At 35.8% G+C, this 15568-nt stretch overlaps 1 protein-coding gene across 3 annotated transcripts in view; it reads right to left on the minus strand.

Annotated features, from left to right (window-relative positions):
* The window catches only part of Ecpas (Ecm29 proteasome adaptor and scaffold), a 119410-nt gene that overhangs the window by 6374 nt on the left and 97468 nt on the right, over positions 1-15568 (minus strand). For all 3 annotated transcript variants that reach the window (XM_028779863.1, XM_028779861.1, XM_028779862.1), the window contains 12 exons: positions 12866-12931; positions 11608-11697; positions 9872-9938; positions 9072-9163; positions 8928-8994; positions 8598-8789; positions 7848-8056; positions 7125-7168; positions 6836-7028; positions 5150-5288; positions 2905-3010; positions 982-1070 (listed from right to left, as the gene is read on the minus strand). In XM_028779863.1, coding sequence (XP_028635696.1) covers positions 982-1070; positions 2905-3010; positions 5150-5288; positions 6836-7028; positions 7125-7168; positions 7848-8056; positions 8598-8789; positions 8928-8994; positions 9072-9163; positions 9872-9938; positions 11608-11697; positions 12866-12931 — 1354 coding nt within the window. The remainder of the gene's footprint in view (positions 1-981; positions 1071-2904; positions 3011-5149; positions 5289-6835; positions 7029-7124; positions 7169-7847; positions 8057-8597; positions 8790-8927; positions 8995-9071; positions 9164-9871; positions 9939-11607; positions 11698-12865; positions 12932-15568) is intronic.

Here is a 15568-nt window from a genome sequence, read left to right on the forward strand (position 1 = left end):
AAACAAAATTAACTTTGAAAATCAGGAAAGCTGTGGACATGGATGCCGCTTGATGTGAGAGAAACTGTTATCATTAATATCAGAATTCATAAGCTAGCTCCAAGCCTGAGGAAATGCCAGACAAACAGCAAATAAGAACTATATTATTTTTTCCAAAAAGGAGAGAAGACTTTATCCTGCAGAATCACAAGTGTAATATAAGAGAAAGAGAAGCTAAAGGAGTGTATCAGATGAAGAAACTGAAGGATATGACAACTATATTTTATATGTGATCCTTGTCTGTAGTTTTTTAGTGGGAGTAATAGGGAATACAAGATCCTACAAAAATTATGGAAGAAATTAAAGTATGAATGAGAAAAAAAATGATAAAAGAACACTGCATCCATGCAAAACTGTATAAATTTGATACCATAATGATGTTATAAAAAGGAATATATACTGAAAAATTTAGTAATAAAGGGACAAGTTGTAAGCAACACACTTTTAAATGTCTCAGGAAAAACATAAAGTATATACAGGTACTAACTAACCTATTTTAACAACTGTTTTATAAACTAGGAACTATTTCTAGTAAGTGTTTAATACTGACGTAAAGGTTCAATCTAAAATTCTACTGTAATTCTAGACAAAATACCCTTGTTGGGGGACATATGGCACATAAACAGAACAGTCAGTAGTTGTTCTGAGTCTAGATCCTGAGACTCATCTCCTTAGTTTTAAAATCAGGGTTACTTAAGCCAAGTGTGGTGACACAAGCTATAATCCTAGCTACCTGGATGACTGGAGCCGTGAATTCAGTCTCAGCCTAGGTAGCACAGAAAGACATAACTCAGAATGAAAAAGGGGTGAGGATGCAGCTCAGTGAAGAGTGCCCAGCAGGAAGGACTGTGCCTGATCACCAGTATCAAAAACAAAATAAACAGCAGCAACAATAACAACAACCACAACAACAAATCACTCAAGTTCTGGTTACTGACTCACCTAAAGAATAAGTAATTGATTTACAAGTTTCAAGAAGAATCTCAGCCAGAGCTTCAGGATCTGCATGTTCTTCTTCCAGAAGCATTAACCTGTAAGTATAAAAGTGATATATAATGCAACTCTTAACAATTTAAAACCTTCCTAGTATAACTTCGATCTGTTCATATCATCTTATCATGTTACTTCAGATACTACTAATATCTAAATTGATTACAAGAATGTGTAAATTTACATAATGGAGCATTACTCATCTGTTTAAAAAATGACATCATGAAATTTGAAGGCAAATGGATGGAACTAGAAAAATCATTCTGAATGAGGTAACCCAGATCCAGAAAAATAAATTTTGTATATACTCACTTAGAAGTAGATATTAACCATTAAGCAAATAATAACCAAGCTACAATCCATAGACCCAAAGAGGTTAGGTAAAGAGAAGAGGTAGGTCTGAGGTGATGCATGGATCTCTCTGGGAGGGGAAAATACGTTTTATAGGCAGACTGGGGGAGAATGATGGGAGCAGGCAGGGAAAGGCAAGGTGTGGGGGAGACAGAGTGGAGGAGAAGCATGGGAAGATGGCTGGAACTGGGGGATAGTTGTATGGTGATGTGGAAACCTAGTGCAGAGGAAACTTCCTGGACTCTATGAAGGCGATCCCAATAAAGACTCCTAGTAATGGGGTATACGGACTCTCAACTGGCGAATCCATCTCTTGTAGCCAGACAAGGATCTCAGGGCTGTATTCAATTGAGCTGTTGGTCAAGGGGATCCCATGGAAATCTCTAAACAACCCAATTGCTGCTAAGACAAAGGTGGCTTTCAAACTGAAAGCAGGACCCCAATGCAGAGGATGACACCCACACAACTCATTAAACATGGTGAAGATGAGCTGGTGCCTACATGAAGTCTTTACCCTGGTCTCTTTGGTGTGGGAAGGTATAATGCAATCTACCAAAACAGAAAGTCAACAACATAGCCAAGCCATAAAACCTTTGATCTAAAATCTGTCCTTCCAGTCAAAATATGCTAGGGCAATGGTGGCACAGAACTTGTAGAAGTATCCATCCAGTGTCTGATTGACTTATGGACCACTCCACAAGAAGAAACCCATACCCAACACTGCTTGTGTAACCAAGAACCAGAGACTAGATAGCCCAGAGACCTAGTGTAAAATCAAACACTACTGGTCTAAAAAGAAAACGTATCAAAGTATCAACAGTATGACTCTTAATGATATTCTGTTACACTCATAGATCAGTGCCTTATTCAGTCATCATCAGAGAAGCTTCCACCATAAGCAAATGGGAACAGATGCAGAGACCCACAGCCAGAAAGAGAGTCTAAATGGGAGGTCTCCATCAAATCCCTCCCCTCAGAACTCAGGAAATTCCTAGGAAGAAGAGGTAGAAAAATTGTTAAGAGCTAGAAGGGAGGAAGACACCAGGAGAATAAGGCCTCCTGAACCAACTTTAAGTAAGACACATAAGAGCTCATGAAGACTGAAGCAGTAAGCACAAGGCTATATGGGTCTACACCTGGTCCACTGCATATAGTTATTAGCTTAGAATTTTATGGGACTCCCTACTGTGAGAACAAGTGGGTCTCTGACTTTTGTGATGGCTCTTGGGATTCTTTTCCTCCTACTGGGTTGCTATGATGTTTTTTGTTTCATCTTATTGTATTTTATTTTGCCATGTTTGGTTGTTATCTCTTCGAAGCTTATTCTTTTCTACTAAGAGACATAAAGGGAGTGGAAAAGACGAGAGGGAAGTGGGGAGAAACTGGGAGGAGTAGAGGGAGAATAAACTATACTTAGAATATATTGTATGCAAAAATAATTTTTTTTTTAAGAAATGTGTAAAGGTTAAGAAATCCATTCAATAGGGAGATGAAAATAAAAACCTGAATCATGAAGCACATTACCCCTGGAAAAAGGCGTTCATTGACTGGAGGACACCTAGCTGCACTTTCCATGTGCTGAGTCTTAGCCGCTCACACATCAGTTTGCACAGCTCCTGACGATAACAACCTGGGCAGACAACCAAGTGAGACAGAGGAGGAAGTACATGAAGAGTAAGAGACAACAAGGGATGGAGAGAAAACAGAAGACAGCATTAAAACAAAGACAACAGTGGAGTAATGTGAGGCACAATTTAACTAAAGACATGGGATTTTCCCCAAACCGTTCACACACACACACACACACACACACACACACTCACACACACACAAACACACTCACACACACGTGCATCTATTCTAACAGTTTGCTCTTAAGACATTTTGTCCTTCACAGAACAGAGACAACTTAGCTACACTCTGCTTCCATTGTAAATTCCCTTAATAAAACCAAAAGGTCCAGAATCCTTAAGCACCCCTTAAGTATTCTGCCAATTGTGGGTTTACCATAGACAGTAGTCTTTTATCATTAACTAGTATCAACCACAATTGTCACCATCATTATACAATTAATATTATACTGATAAGAGTATAAGCTCAACAAAAATAAAAACAAAAATATAGAAGTTGATTTTAAATGCTTAGAATAGGGCTTTCCAGACTTCTGATATTTCAATATGTTGAGCTACACTCATAACTACCCTGGTGACACTCGGCCAATGGGCCGTAAATTGAACACCTACTATAAAATTTAATAAGGTTTAAATGTAAAACATGAGAGGAAGGGGTAAAAATTCTACCCTGAGATTGCTTCATTAACAGCTTGTAATTTGTTTTTCTAATTTAAAAAGATAAAAACCAGAAATTACAGCTGATACTGTGAAATGTTAGAAGCTAGTATGCAACACTGGCATTCTTAGAGAAAATGTTTGGTTCTCTACTCAGTAACTGGTAAACAAATGTATATCTCCTATGTCTTTGCATGTGATGTTATCTTTCTTATGAATTTCCTATTTTAACTTTTTCTGGCTATTAAGCAAGAGTTACTCATGCTAATGGTGTCAAGCAATCCAACTTCTACTACAGTCCATAATACCACTCACAAATTGATAGCTTCTTTTGAAAAATTCTTCGTATGTTAAACAAAGAATGATAGGCTCAAAGAAAATGTTATGCCTGGTTTTACAAGTAATTATGCAAAGACTGTAAATTGGGACAGAGTGTCTTCCCAGGACAAGACAAACTTGAATAGCATCTGTTCAAACTTAATGACCTTGTCAATAGGTTGTAACTACAACTTGAACTAATAATCATGGCTTACTATTTAATCTTTTGTAAATTTATGTGTAATTCTGAAAATCTCTGTCATAAGTTTCTCAATAAAACAGCTATTATTTGCTTACTGAAGATATGATGGCAAGGCTGGTGATTTTGAGAGGAAGGATTTAGAGGGGTGATTGTTGAATTTGTCAGAGGATATCTATGGACACAAGGAAAAGTAACAAAACTCTTTTTATAGTCAAACTATCTACATCAAGTACTTCATGGTTGTTATGCATTCAACTGTATTCCCCTAACATTATTGTACTGTACTAGAAGGTACAATATTTAAAAGAATCATATGGGTGGATCCTAATCCAATCCGCTTAAAAAAAAAAATCAGGTAACAGCAACCCAGAGGAAGGCCATGTGAAGACAGGAAAGTCAACCATTCAGATGCTTAAGAGAGAAATCTCAGAAGAAAGCAACCCTACCAACAACTTGATCTTGAACTTCTACTCACCAGAATTCGGAGCTGGGAGGGGGGGATATTTTATTATTTAAGCTATTCGGTTTGTGATACTTCTGTTTTAAAGATTTATTTTTATCTTATTTGTGTATGAGTGTTTTGTCTGCATGTGTATCTGTGCAGCACATGGGTGTCCAGTGCCCTTGGATGCCCTGAGACAGGAGACTCAGACAGCTGTGAGCTGATATATGGGTACTGGGACTCAAACTCATAGGTTCTCTGGAAGAGACACCAATGAGTATGCTTAAATGTTAAGCTATCTTTCCAGCCCCTGTGACACTTTCTTATACTGGCCCTAATAATACAGTGATCCATGTACTTATTTGCTGATAAAAGAGTAAAATAGATATAGAAAAATGCTCACTATTAATATTCAGACTATATAAGAAATACTACCATGCCACACACACAAAAAAACTGTGTTCTTACTAAGTGACTTCTGGTTACAGCACTTCTACAAATTTGTATTCCAGTGCTTACGTTGGGTATCTGGGTTCCTGGGCCATGCTTTGCCCAGGCTCTCGAAGGCGCCCAGCAGAGACTCCAGTTGCAGCTCTCTTTCCTTCTCATTTTCATCTTCAGCTTTGGTGGTACGGACTCCCATGCTTTCAAGTGAGTTCTAGGATATATCAGAGGAAAGGAGAAGAAAGGAGAAGAGAGGGAAGGGGAGGGGAGAGGAGGGCAGGGGAGGAGAAAGAGAGGAGAAGGGAAGGAGAGGAGGAGGGGAGGAAAAGGGGAAGAGGGGAAGGAGAGGGGAGAGAAGAGGAGGGAGAGGAAGGAGGGTAAGGAGGGAGGGGGAGAGTAGAAGAGGGAGAGGAAGGAGGGAAGAGAGAAGGGAGGAGAAGGGAGGGAAGAGAAGGGAATTCTAATATTTCCTTCTTCAAAGTTACAGTTATACTATTAAAACAGAGTGCAGAACAGGAGACACTGACCAAGAACTAAATTCTGAGTTCTCCATTTAAAATTATATGTATCTAATAAGCTTGAAAAATACTTTTAAACAATTTGTATATGAAACTGGAAAAAACTACTATATATGTAGTATGTTATGAGTATAACCTAAAAAGACCTACATTTGGATCAAGAGAATTAAATAAAGATGGAAAGAACTTGGCAATGTTTCAAACACCAACTCTTGATAAACTGGTAAAAAGGCCAGAAGTAATTCGATCAGCCAATATAATCCACTTAAATAAGTCTCCAAGACCTACACATTACCAGAGAAATAACCAAGACAGCCTTATTACTGAAAGAAAACAAATATATGAAGAGAAGCAACACAAGACATTAGAATATTTTAAAACATTTCATGCTTTAAAAATAAGTAGGCATAGTGGCATATGCCTTTAATCCCAGCATTTGGGATGCAGAGGCAGATAGATTTCTGTGAGTTTGAGGCCAGCCTGGTCTACACAGTTAACATGGTGGTTCCAGAACAGCCAGCACTACAATAAAAGAAAGCCAGTCTCAGAAAACCACAACAAATAAACAAAGAGACCAATGACATCCCTCTTTCCTTATGATGCCTACTTTATTTATTTATTTTTTTTTAAAAAAAAGACTACATTGGTTTCCAAATTAAGCTGGTCATTTTTCTAACCAAAAATTACCCCAGGACAAGGCAGAGGTGAACGATATAACACATAGTATTCCTTGTTTTCATACTAAATAACTACTTGGCATATGCACAAGCTAGCAAGGTAAAGTTTACTATGGTAGATGTTGCTCACTACATAGGTACACTCACCCTCCTCCAACAGGTGGAAACTCAAATGACCACATGAAAAGTCACCTTTCCTAGCCTCATCTGCTGCCAACTCGGGCTATATGATTAAGTGATAGCCAGTAGAACATGAATCAAAATGATGTTTCCATTTCCAGAACTTTCCTTGACAAAATTATGAGCTCACTATGACCCTAACTTCATCTACTTTGTTATCTGCCTAGGACTCAGATAAACCACAGACCATGAGAATAATGCGTAAGAAATAGGATCCCTGAAGATTTTTTTTTTCCATCTATCAAGTAAGAGACAAACTTCTATCTTGTTTGAGGCCATTAATATTTTGGGATTTTCTGCTATTTTACAGTTAAACTTGTCCTAATAAAAACATATATATAGCCAGGACAGATAAAAAGCTGAATGATGACATAGGTAGCCATTACCTTCTTGATGAGGGGTATGACAATGTCAGAAAACTCCCGGAATCTGTCTTCTTTGGTGGCTTTCAAAACATCAGCTGCACAGTTGATTGCAACAATCTTATATTTGAGATTCTCTTTGCAACACTCCTTCAAGACAGCCTGAAGAATTTCATTTGTGGTGGGTTGATTGGGCACAGATTTTTCCAACTCTGTACTATAGGATTCACACAAAAACATCAGAATAGTTAAGAAAAGCTACAGCTTTAAGCTTCATATTAGGAAATGATATGTTCATTAAAAGAACATTTACCTGCAAGCTGTCACTACACAGGCAATGGCTTTCAATAGTTCTTCCTGATAAGTTAAAGATGAAGAAATACGATTAAACCCACGTTACATTCTCTACACTATGTCTACCCCTCCCATGAGTATTTTATGACCATAACAACAAAACTAACATTTATCTCACCTTTAATGCACTAAGCACATGAATCTTTAAATCATAAAGGCCCAAGAGCTAGCAACCAAGATTACAGGCTATTCAGTACTTATGTCCATAATACTGTAGTGGCCAATAGTGGCCTTTACGAAACAGAGTACATACTGCCCAATTTCATGTTCCACACAGAATGTTCACTACGCATACTTCTCTATAGTCCTTGAGAGTTCCCAACTCTTAAGCCTCAACAATGAGCATCTTTGATGTCAGGATTAGAAGCAGTTCAGTGCACTCAGTTTCTGAATCGTATGTATGACCAGTTTGCCTCTACTGTAGGTCAGTGCACATAAAATGGTGACCAGTTTAAGAAGTGACTTGTAAAGCTGAATATGTAAAAATATATCAATCTCCAGTATTACTATGCTTTATTCAAGAACATATGGGCATACTTTGATATAAAATGTTGCAGATAATCAGGCAAAGTCTTCTACTAGCTAGAAAACCTAGCTGCAAAAATAATCCAAAATCACATAAAATCAAATTCCTATTTTACAAGAAGATCCAGTCCCAATTCTTTAGCATGAATTCCTTTACCTTTCCTGCCCACGTTCTCCCAGCCAGGCCTTGCACCAATGCACTTAGTATCATCCCCAGATAAGGTGGTACAAGAGAGCTTGTTTGTTTTGCAATTGATGCCATAGCAATTGCACCCTGGGCTTTCATTTTCCAAGATTGTGACTGTAAAGCCTTCTGGGTAATAGTAATCAATTCCTGCAGGTACAATCGAATACCTCCAAAGGAGCCTACATTTAAAAGAAGAAGAAAGAAAAGTTGTAATACCTCTTAAGTGACAAGAAATATTTTAAAAGATAAATTTTTAAATGTAAGTCAGTGTTAGTCATTTAAAGCAGTGACTGTCAACTGATAAAACATACCATGTGCTAATAGGAGAGACAGTGGGTACTATGGCTTCTTTCTGTAACAGTAGGAATTCATGACCTTGGACATACTGCCAGGAATGTTACTTTAATCGTCACAATGAGTATCAAGGTTAGAAATACAACTCTACAATGACACCCTAAGACAACATAACATCCCAGTTACACTCACCTAACCTACAGAACATTCTCCTCTGCTTAGACACTTTATAGTCTCTCACACAGACAGTAAGTAACAAGTCAAAGAAAAGAGCTCTGAGTGGCACTTTACAAAGCTAGAAATTAGCATGTCCTCAAAATGTGACATAGATTGCTCAAGTTCTTGGGAGAGTCACGATCAGACATGAGTCAAATTTCAGCTGTGTTCTTAGGAAACATGTTTACTTTGCATCCACCATTTACTAACCAGGTACATTTTCCTGCCACACTTCAGTCCACATATTACACTCTTCTTTTTCAGATTTCTCCTCATCAGCAATTTCATGCATGCCTAGAAATGCTAAGGGCAGAACTTCCTTAGCATGGTTCTTCAACACATCAGGGCTGTATCTTCCAATTGCATGAACTGTCAAAGCACAAGAGGTCTTATAGACAGGTTCTAAAGAAAAGAAACCAAAAGTTTGTTACCATTTAACTGTTTTTTCAGGATAAATGATTTAAATAAAACAATTTAAAATGTTTCCACCAAAACAATATACAAATTATTTGGCTAGAATGATTAAGAAAAAAAAAGTACCTTCTTTCTCCATGTACCAGCCATTGAGCTTGTGTAGCAGTTTTTCAGTGCTGCTATCCCGTGAAGTCTGAAAAACAAACATTTCCCAGTCATTTCTTTATAATTACCAGAGTTTTGCTTAACTGAATAAGAAAGTCAACTCACCCGAACTAAATGGCCCATGGCAAATGCACAGGATTTCTGAATTACACTGTTCCGATCTGTCAAACCACTAAGCAAAGCACTCATAAGTTTACCTAGAGAAATAATAAAAACGGTCAATTGTGTGGCTGGCCAAATATTGTGTTATGTTCCCAGGACTAAAAGCCTATAACCCTGAAATTAATCAGGCTTACTGCATAGTCGTTTAGGTCTTTTAAATATTATTTGTACTACCTACTTTCTTTATTTCATTTGATTCAAAAATTAAAAATTAACTTCTGTCCAGAATATTGTGAAAAAAGTACAAAAATGAGAGGTAGATACAGAATCCCACCTAGAAGCCTATCTAGAAGAGGAATTAAAAGAAAGCACTCATGTAAAATTAGCTATGAACAATTAAAAAGTTCTGCAGAATGAAAGGTACTTTTTTACATCTTTATGTCACTGACAAACTTACCTCTGCAACAATAAAAGTTTGCTTACAAAATGATTGGGTCAGAGATTTAAGTAGAAGCAAAGCATACGAATATGACCCAGTAATTTTCCTTTTAAAACTCTGAACTACTCAGGCAGCGGTGGTGCATGCCTTTAATGACAGCATTCAGAAGGCAAAGGCAAACAGATCTCTGAGATCAAGGCTAGTCTGGTCTACAGAGAGAGTTCCAGGGCAGCTAGAGCTACACAGAGAAACCAAGTCTCAAAAAACAAAACAAAAATAAAATGAAACAACAACAACAACAACAAAAACCCTCTGAAATAAACACAGTCATGAGACAGTACCCCCACACATATGAAAAACTCACCTGAGTAAGGTGTCAGGTCCTGGGGACACTGAGTAGTTAAAGACACGATGACACTGGCACAGCCTCCCTTTAAGGTCACAAAAACAAAGGTCTAAGTTTGATGTCTCTATGCACTATCAAACTACTTCTTTTAGGCATCAATAATTTAAAGATAAAACATATGAAGTCTAATAGCCCTTCTGGGATTTAATATAGAAAAAGAAAAATATTTTAAACTTATTATCCAGAGATTATTATTTAGGAGTAAGAACTTAAGAAACTGAGTAAGAAAGAAAACAAGTATAACTGTCAGAAATAACACGTGTTATCACAAACAACTGCATTAACAACTCCATGCCTAGAGATTCCTAAGAAAATAGTTTTTATGTGTACAAAGAGAAAAATGGTGCTTTATTTAAAAGCTCTTTAAAATCTGAAAACTCAGATGTTGCTTATTTGACTGAAAAAAATGATGTACTGCTATAAACAGCGCACCATATACCCTTCAGGGGTATATGAGAACATAAAGCAGAAGATATGTGTGTGAAAACACACAGAAGGGAAACACTCAAAAACAAATAGCCATTTTCTCTGCATGGTAAAACTACTGATATTTTTAACTTTCTCTTGATTTATATATGTTAATTAGAATTGAAGTATTAATTTTTCATATGAAGAAATGAGCTATCTCTTCTTCTAAAATGAGACGAAGCTGGGTCCCACGACACACAATCCCAGCACTGCAATGCAAGAAGACAGTGTGGGGACACCATGAGATTTGGTCTAAAACTACAACACAAACATTTTTAACAGTAGGAAAAAATTAAGCAGATGAAGGAAGTATCTTATCTTTTAAGATTATCAAGCAAAAAAATGATATTTTTCTATCCAAACATCTATTAAACCTTACATAAAAACTTCTAATTACTGTCTAAAATGATTAATACTTTAACAGGTAAGTAAGCTTCTCCATTAACTGGCAATAACAGGAAATTTAAGAGCACTTACATGGTAACCATAAAAGACTCTACTAAAAATACCAAGACAAGCAGAGTATGGTAACATGTAAGCATGACAGGATACAACATGATACTTGTAATCCCTGCACTAGGAAATATAGGCAGAAATACCAAAAGTTCACAGTCATCCTCATTGTATAGGAAGTCTGAGACTACACTAAGCGATAAGAAACCTTACCTCAAAAAACAAAAAAAATACATACATACATACATACTTTCAAATCAGTTACACATTTTAAGTTAATCATGTAATCATAGAAACAAAATATTTAACATGCAATGTGTTTTACAAAAACATTAACTTTTAAACATGATGGTCAGTTTTTTGTTGTTAAGGTTTAAAAAATTATCACAAACACCTATTTGCTCTTATAAAAATACATTTCTATGGACTGGGAAGATGGCTCAGTAGGTGAAGTACCTACTAAGCATAAGGACTTGGGATCACATTAGCATCCTCATAAAAATCTGGGTTCATATATCTGTAATCTTAATAACTGTGGGGGCAGGGAAAGCTAGATCCACTGAGCTTGCTGGCAGCCAGCCTAGGCAATCAGTGAGCACCTGGTTCAGTGATAGAATCTTTCTCAAAAGAATGTGGAAAGCAATAGTGGAAGATACTCAAAAGGTAAAAATAAAATAAAGATACCTTTGGGCTCCACACACATGTGCATAAACACAAACACCAACATACACCCCCCACCCACCCACTCACCCACCCACACATACAAATCTTACCTTAGTCCCAAGACCAACACCACTTCTTATCAGCTCACATAACCTAGGAACTAGCTCACCTAGCACCGAAACATCAAGATATTGCAGGCACTTTGAGAAAAGAATAAATATAAAAGTAAGCCTAAGCAGTAATTAAGTCAGTACCATATCTTTATTTAAAAACTATCTACGTCAAAATATGTACCTACTAGTTTTAATAGAAAGTTGAAAATGACTGGTTTGATTTTGCTCTGGAAAAATTAAACTACTATAGAAAATTCACTCACTAATGGTTCAACATTAAAAATAGAAAAACAAAATAATGAAAAGCATTAATTTACTAAGAAGAAATAAATGATTACCCCTCTTTCAATCCCCCTCTATCAATCTATATTGAATGTAAAATGCCTAGATTAAAACTGATCTTCCATACTGTGTCTATCCTACTAGACCCCAAATAAAGTCAGTTTCTTAGATGATTTTACCATAGTTTGTTTTATTTTTTAAAATACAAGCACGTACTTCATCATTTATGAATATTTTCAAATGACATTTGCTAAATACTCCTCTCATTTGCCCCAATAATAAAACTAAAACACAAGATTCTTAGACAGAATATTGGCAGCAGTCCCTAGTAGACACTAAAACCTGATTTTTGTCCCATTTGTGATCTGCTTAACAAACAATTTCTGGTAGCTTGTAAGCTCTTAATAATCACTACAGGAAATGTCCAGAAGGTGATTCTGCCAAGACTCTCAGAACCTCAAAGTGCCATGAACTCTTCACTACACTTTTTCAACATCTGAAGCACATCACTATCGCTCAGCTCCTGTCACCCACCTTCTGTACTGTCTATTTTATTAAAATATCTCTGATCTTACACCTTTGCGATATTTAATAAAGAAATTTCTCAAGCAGAGGTAGGCAAAAGAGCAATGATAATAATAATAGTAAAAATAATAATAAAATAAATAACACATTGCTGAGCCTGTCTAAAATAAGACCAAAAATAAATAGATACAAGTTATAGACAGATCTCTAATATGTTGTTTTCCATGTAACAAAAAATTTGACAAATTCTGCTATTCAGAAAATTTACTTTTACTAATAGTTAAGAAAAATGTCTATAAATATGCAAAATTTACATATGCTAGTTAAAGTTCAGTATTTTATCAATACATCCCCTTAGGTTTGTCTCATGTTATATAGCATGAAGTCTTTTGGAGAACTGTACTCAAAAAGAAGCAAATGAGCTTTTCAGTTGTTTTTGGAAACTCACCATGTTGATTGTCTCCATCATGGGAGAGGATTTGGCAGCACTGAGTCGAGCACTGTCCATTGCATCCTGAAGAGCAGAATATTCAAGATATTCAGGATATTCAACTAATTATGAATTACCCATAGAAACACTAATTAAAGGGTCTGATTTCCAAACTAAAGGCTTTTAGGTAAACAATCAATATGGAAATCAGATGAGAGTCTAATTCTAATTTCTTCTGACCTTACTTAACAATTTAACTATAAAGTTAACATATCCCTAAAGGTCTGAAATTCAGACAACAGTTAAAAATAAATAAAATATGAGGGTTTGTAGGGCACCTCACTAGTAGATTAGCATGAACAACGCCCTAGGATCAATCCCATCTATTACAAGAAATTAAGTAACGATGTATTTATTAATAAAGATACTACGGCTCTAAGCAAGTCATTCAGCCTTCTTGAGTCTCAGGTTCTCTAGTCACTTAAAAAGAGAATACACTGAATTTCTACATAATGTTTAAAACACTGTCTAAAAACCACCAAAATAGTGCATGTGTTTGTATACTCCATTTATTTCTTTAAGTTTATTATGTGGATTCATATTTACAATGATAATTCAATCAAAATTACACTGGAAGAAAGGTTATTACTTTCCAGAGAGTAAGGCATGAAAAAGTGATTTGCTGAGGTTTGCAAAGAGATAGATAGAATTTATGTTCCCTAATTTTTTAATACTAGTAAACATTTTTTAGCAGGTGGCAAATCTAGTGAAACAGGAAAGAATGCCCAATAAAGAAGAAACAACAATATGAAAGGCAAATGAAAACAGTTATCTATAAGAGTAGATTATGCAAATTAACAAACAGTGAACTGAGAGAACACACTGACATTACATATTACATAGGCCTAATCATCCCAATAAACAAATATAAGTATAAAAAAGAACTAGGTATAGAATACAAACAAAATTCAGAGAAATATATAAATGGCTAACAGGAGTTATAGTAGGCATGTGCAAATGACTGTGCATGCTCACAAAAGCCAAAGTTATAGAAAGATATAAAATGCCTAACGTGAGTGCTAAGAATCGAACTCCAGTCCTTTATAAGAGTATCTAATTGCTATGACATCGTTTTAGATCCAAAAGTTAGGGATTTAGCTCAGTGGATACAGTGTTCCAAGCAAAAGATCTGGATTTGGGCAGGTGGGAGGAGATGAGCATGCTGGAGCTAAGGGAGTATAAAAAGATAATGGACAATATATGTAAAAGAAACATTCAAAATATAATACTACAGCTCTTACTTATAAAACTGATGTTATTCAATTATATCCAATTAAATGCAATTATATTCAATTATTATTATCAAAGATATAGAGAAAAATAGATGGTTTATAACCTTTAATCTTATAAAACTTCCCCACAAAACGTAATCACTTGACTTTAATATGAATGAACTTAAAAAAATAAAACATATAGACTTTATGCTCCAGTAAATTAAAAATGCAGTTACAGAACAATAATCAAAATCTAATAACAATACTCATAAAACTAGTCTAATAAAATAGAAACAGAAGGACCACTACATAATTCATTCTATGAGGCCATAGTTACTCTGATACCTAAACCACACAAAGACTCAATAAAGAAGAGATCTTCAGACTAATTTCACTTATGAACAGTGATGCAAAACTACTCAATAAAATTGTCATAAACCGAATCAAAAAACATATCAAAAACATCATTCATCACAATCAAGTAGGTTTCATCCCAGGGATGAAGGGATGGTTCAAATATGAAAATCCATCAGCAATCCACTACATAAACAAAGTCAAAGAAAAAAATCACATGATCATCTCATTAGATGCTGAAAAGCCTGACAAAATCCAAACCCCCTTCATGTTAACTCTGGGAGAGATGAGGAATTCAAGGCACATACCAAAACATAATAAAAGAAGTATACAGCAAACCAACAGCCAACATCAAATTAAATGGAGAGAAACTTGAAGCAATCCCACTAAAATCAAGGACAAGATAATCTATTAAATATAGTACTCAAAGTTCTGGCTAGAGCAATTAGAAAACAAATGGAGATCAAGGGAACATAAATTGGAAAGAAAGAAGTCAAAGTATCACTATTTGCAGATAATACACCTAGTATACATAAGCTACCCCCAAAACTCTACCAGAGAACTCCTACAACTGATGAACACCTTCAGTAAAGTGGCTGAATATAAAATTACCACAAAGAAATGATAATCAGTCTGAGAAAGAAATTAGGAAAACAACATCCTTCACAGTAGTTACAAATTATATAAAATATCTTGGTGTGACTCTAACCAAGGAAGTGAAAAATATGGTAAGAATTTCAAGCCCCTGAAGAAAAATCGAAGACCTCAGAAGATGGAAAGATCTCCCATGCTCATCGATCAGCAGAATTAACATAGTGAAAATGCCCATTCTTACCAAAAGCAATCTACAGATTCAATGCAATTCCCATCAAAATTCTGACACAATTCTTCACAGACATGGAAAGAGCAATTCTCAACTTCATATGGAAAAACAAAAATCCAGGATATCCAAAACAATTCTCAAAAATTCAAAACAACTTCTAAGGGAATCATCATCCCTGACCTCAAGCTGTACTACAGAAAAACAGTGATTAATAACTACATGGTATTGGTATAGACACAGATAGGTTGATCAATGGAATAGAATCAAAGA

The sequence above is a fragment of the Grammomys surdaster genome, unplaced genomic scaffold, assembly GCF_004785775.1.
Source record: "Grammomys surdaster isolate TR1022 unplaced genomic scaffold, NIH_TR_1.0 363, whole genome shotgun sequence".
In the NCBI taxonomy this organism is placed as follows: Eukaryota; Metazoa; Chordata; class Mammalia; order Rodentia; family Muridae; genus Grammomys; species Grammomys surdaster.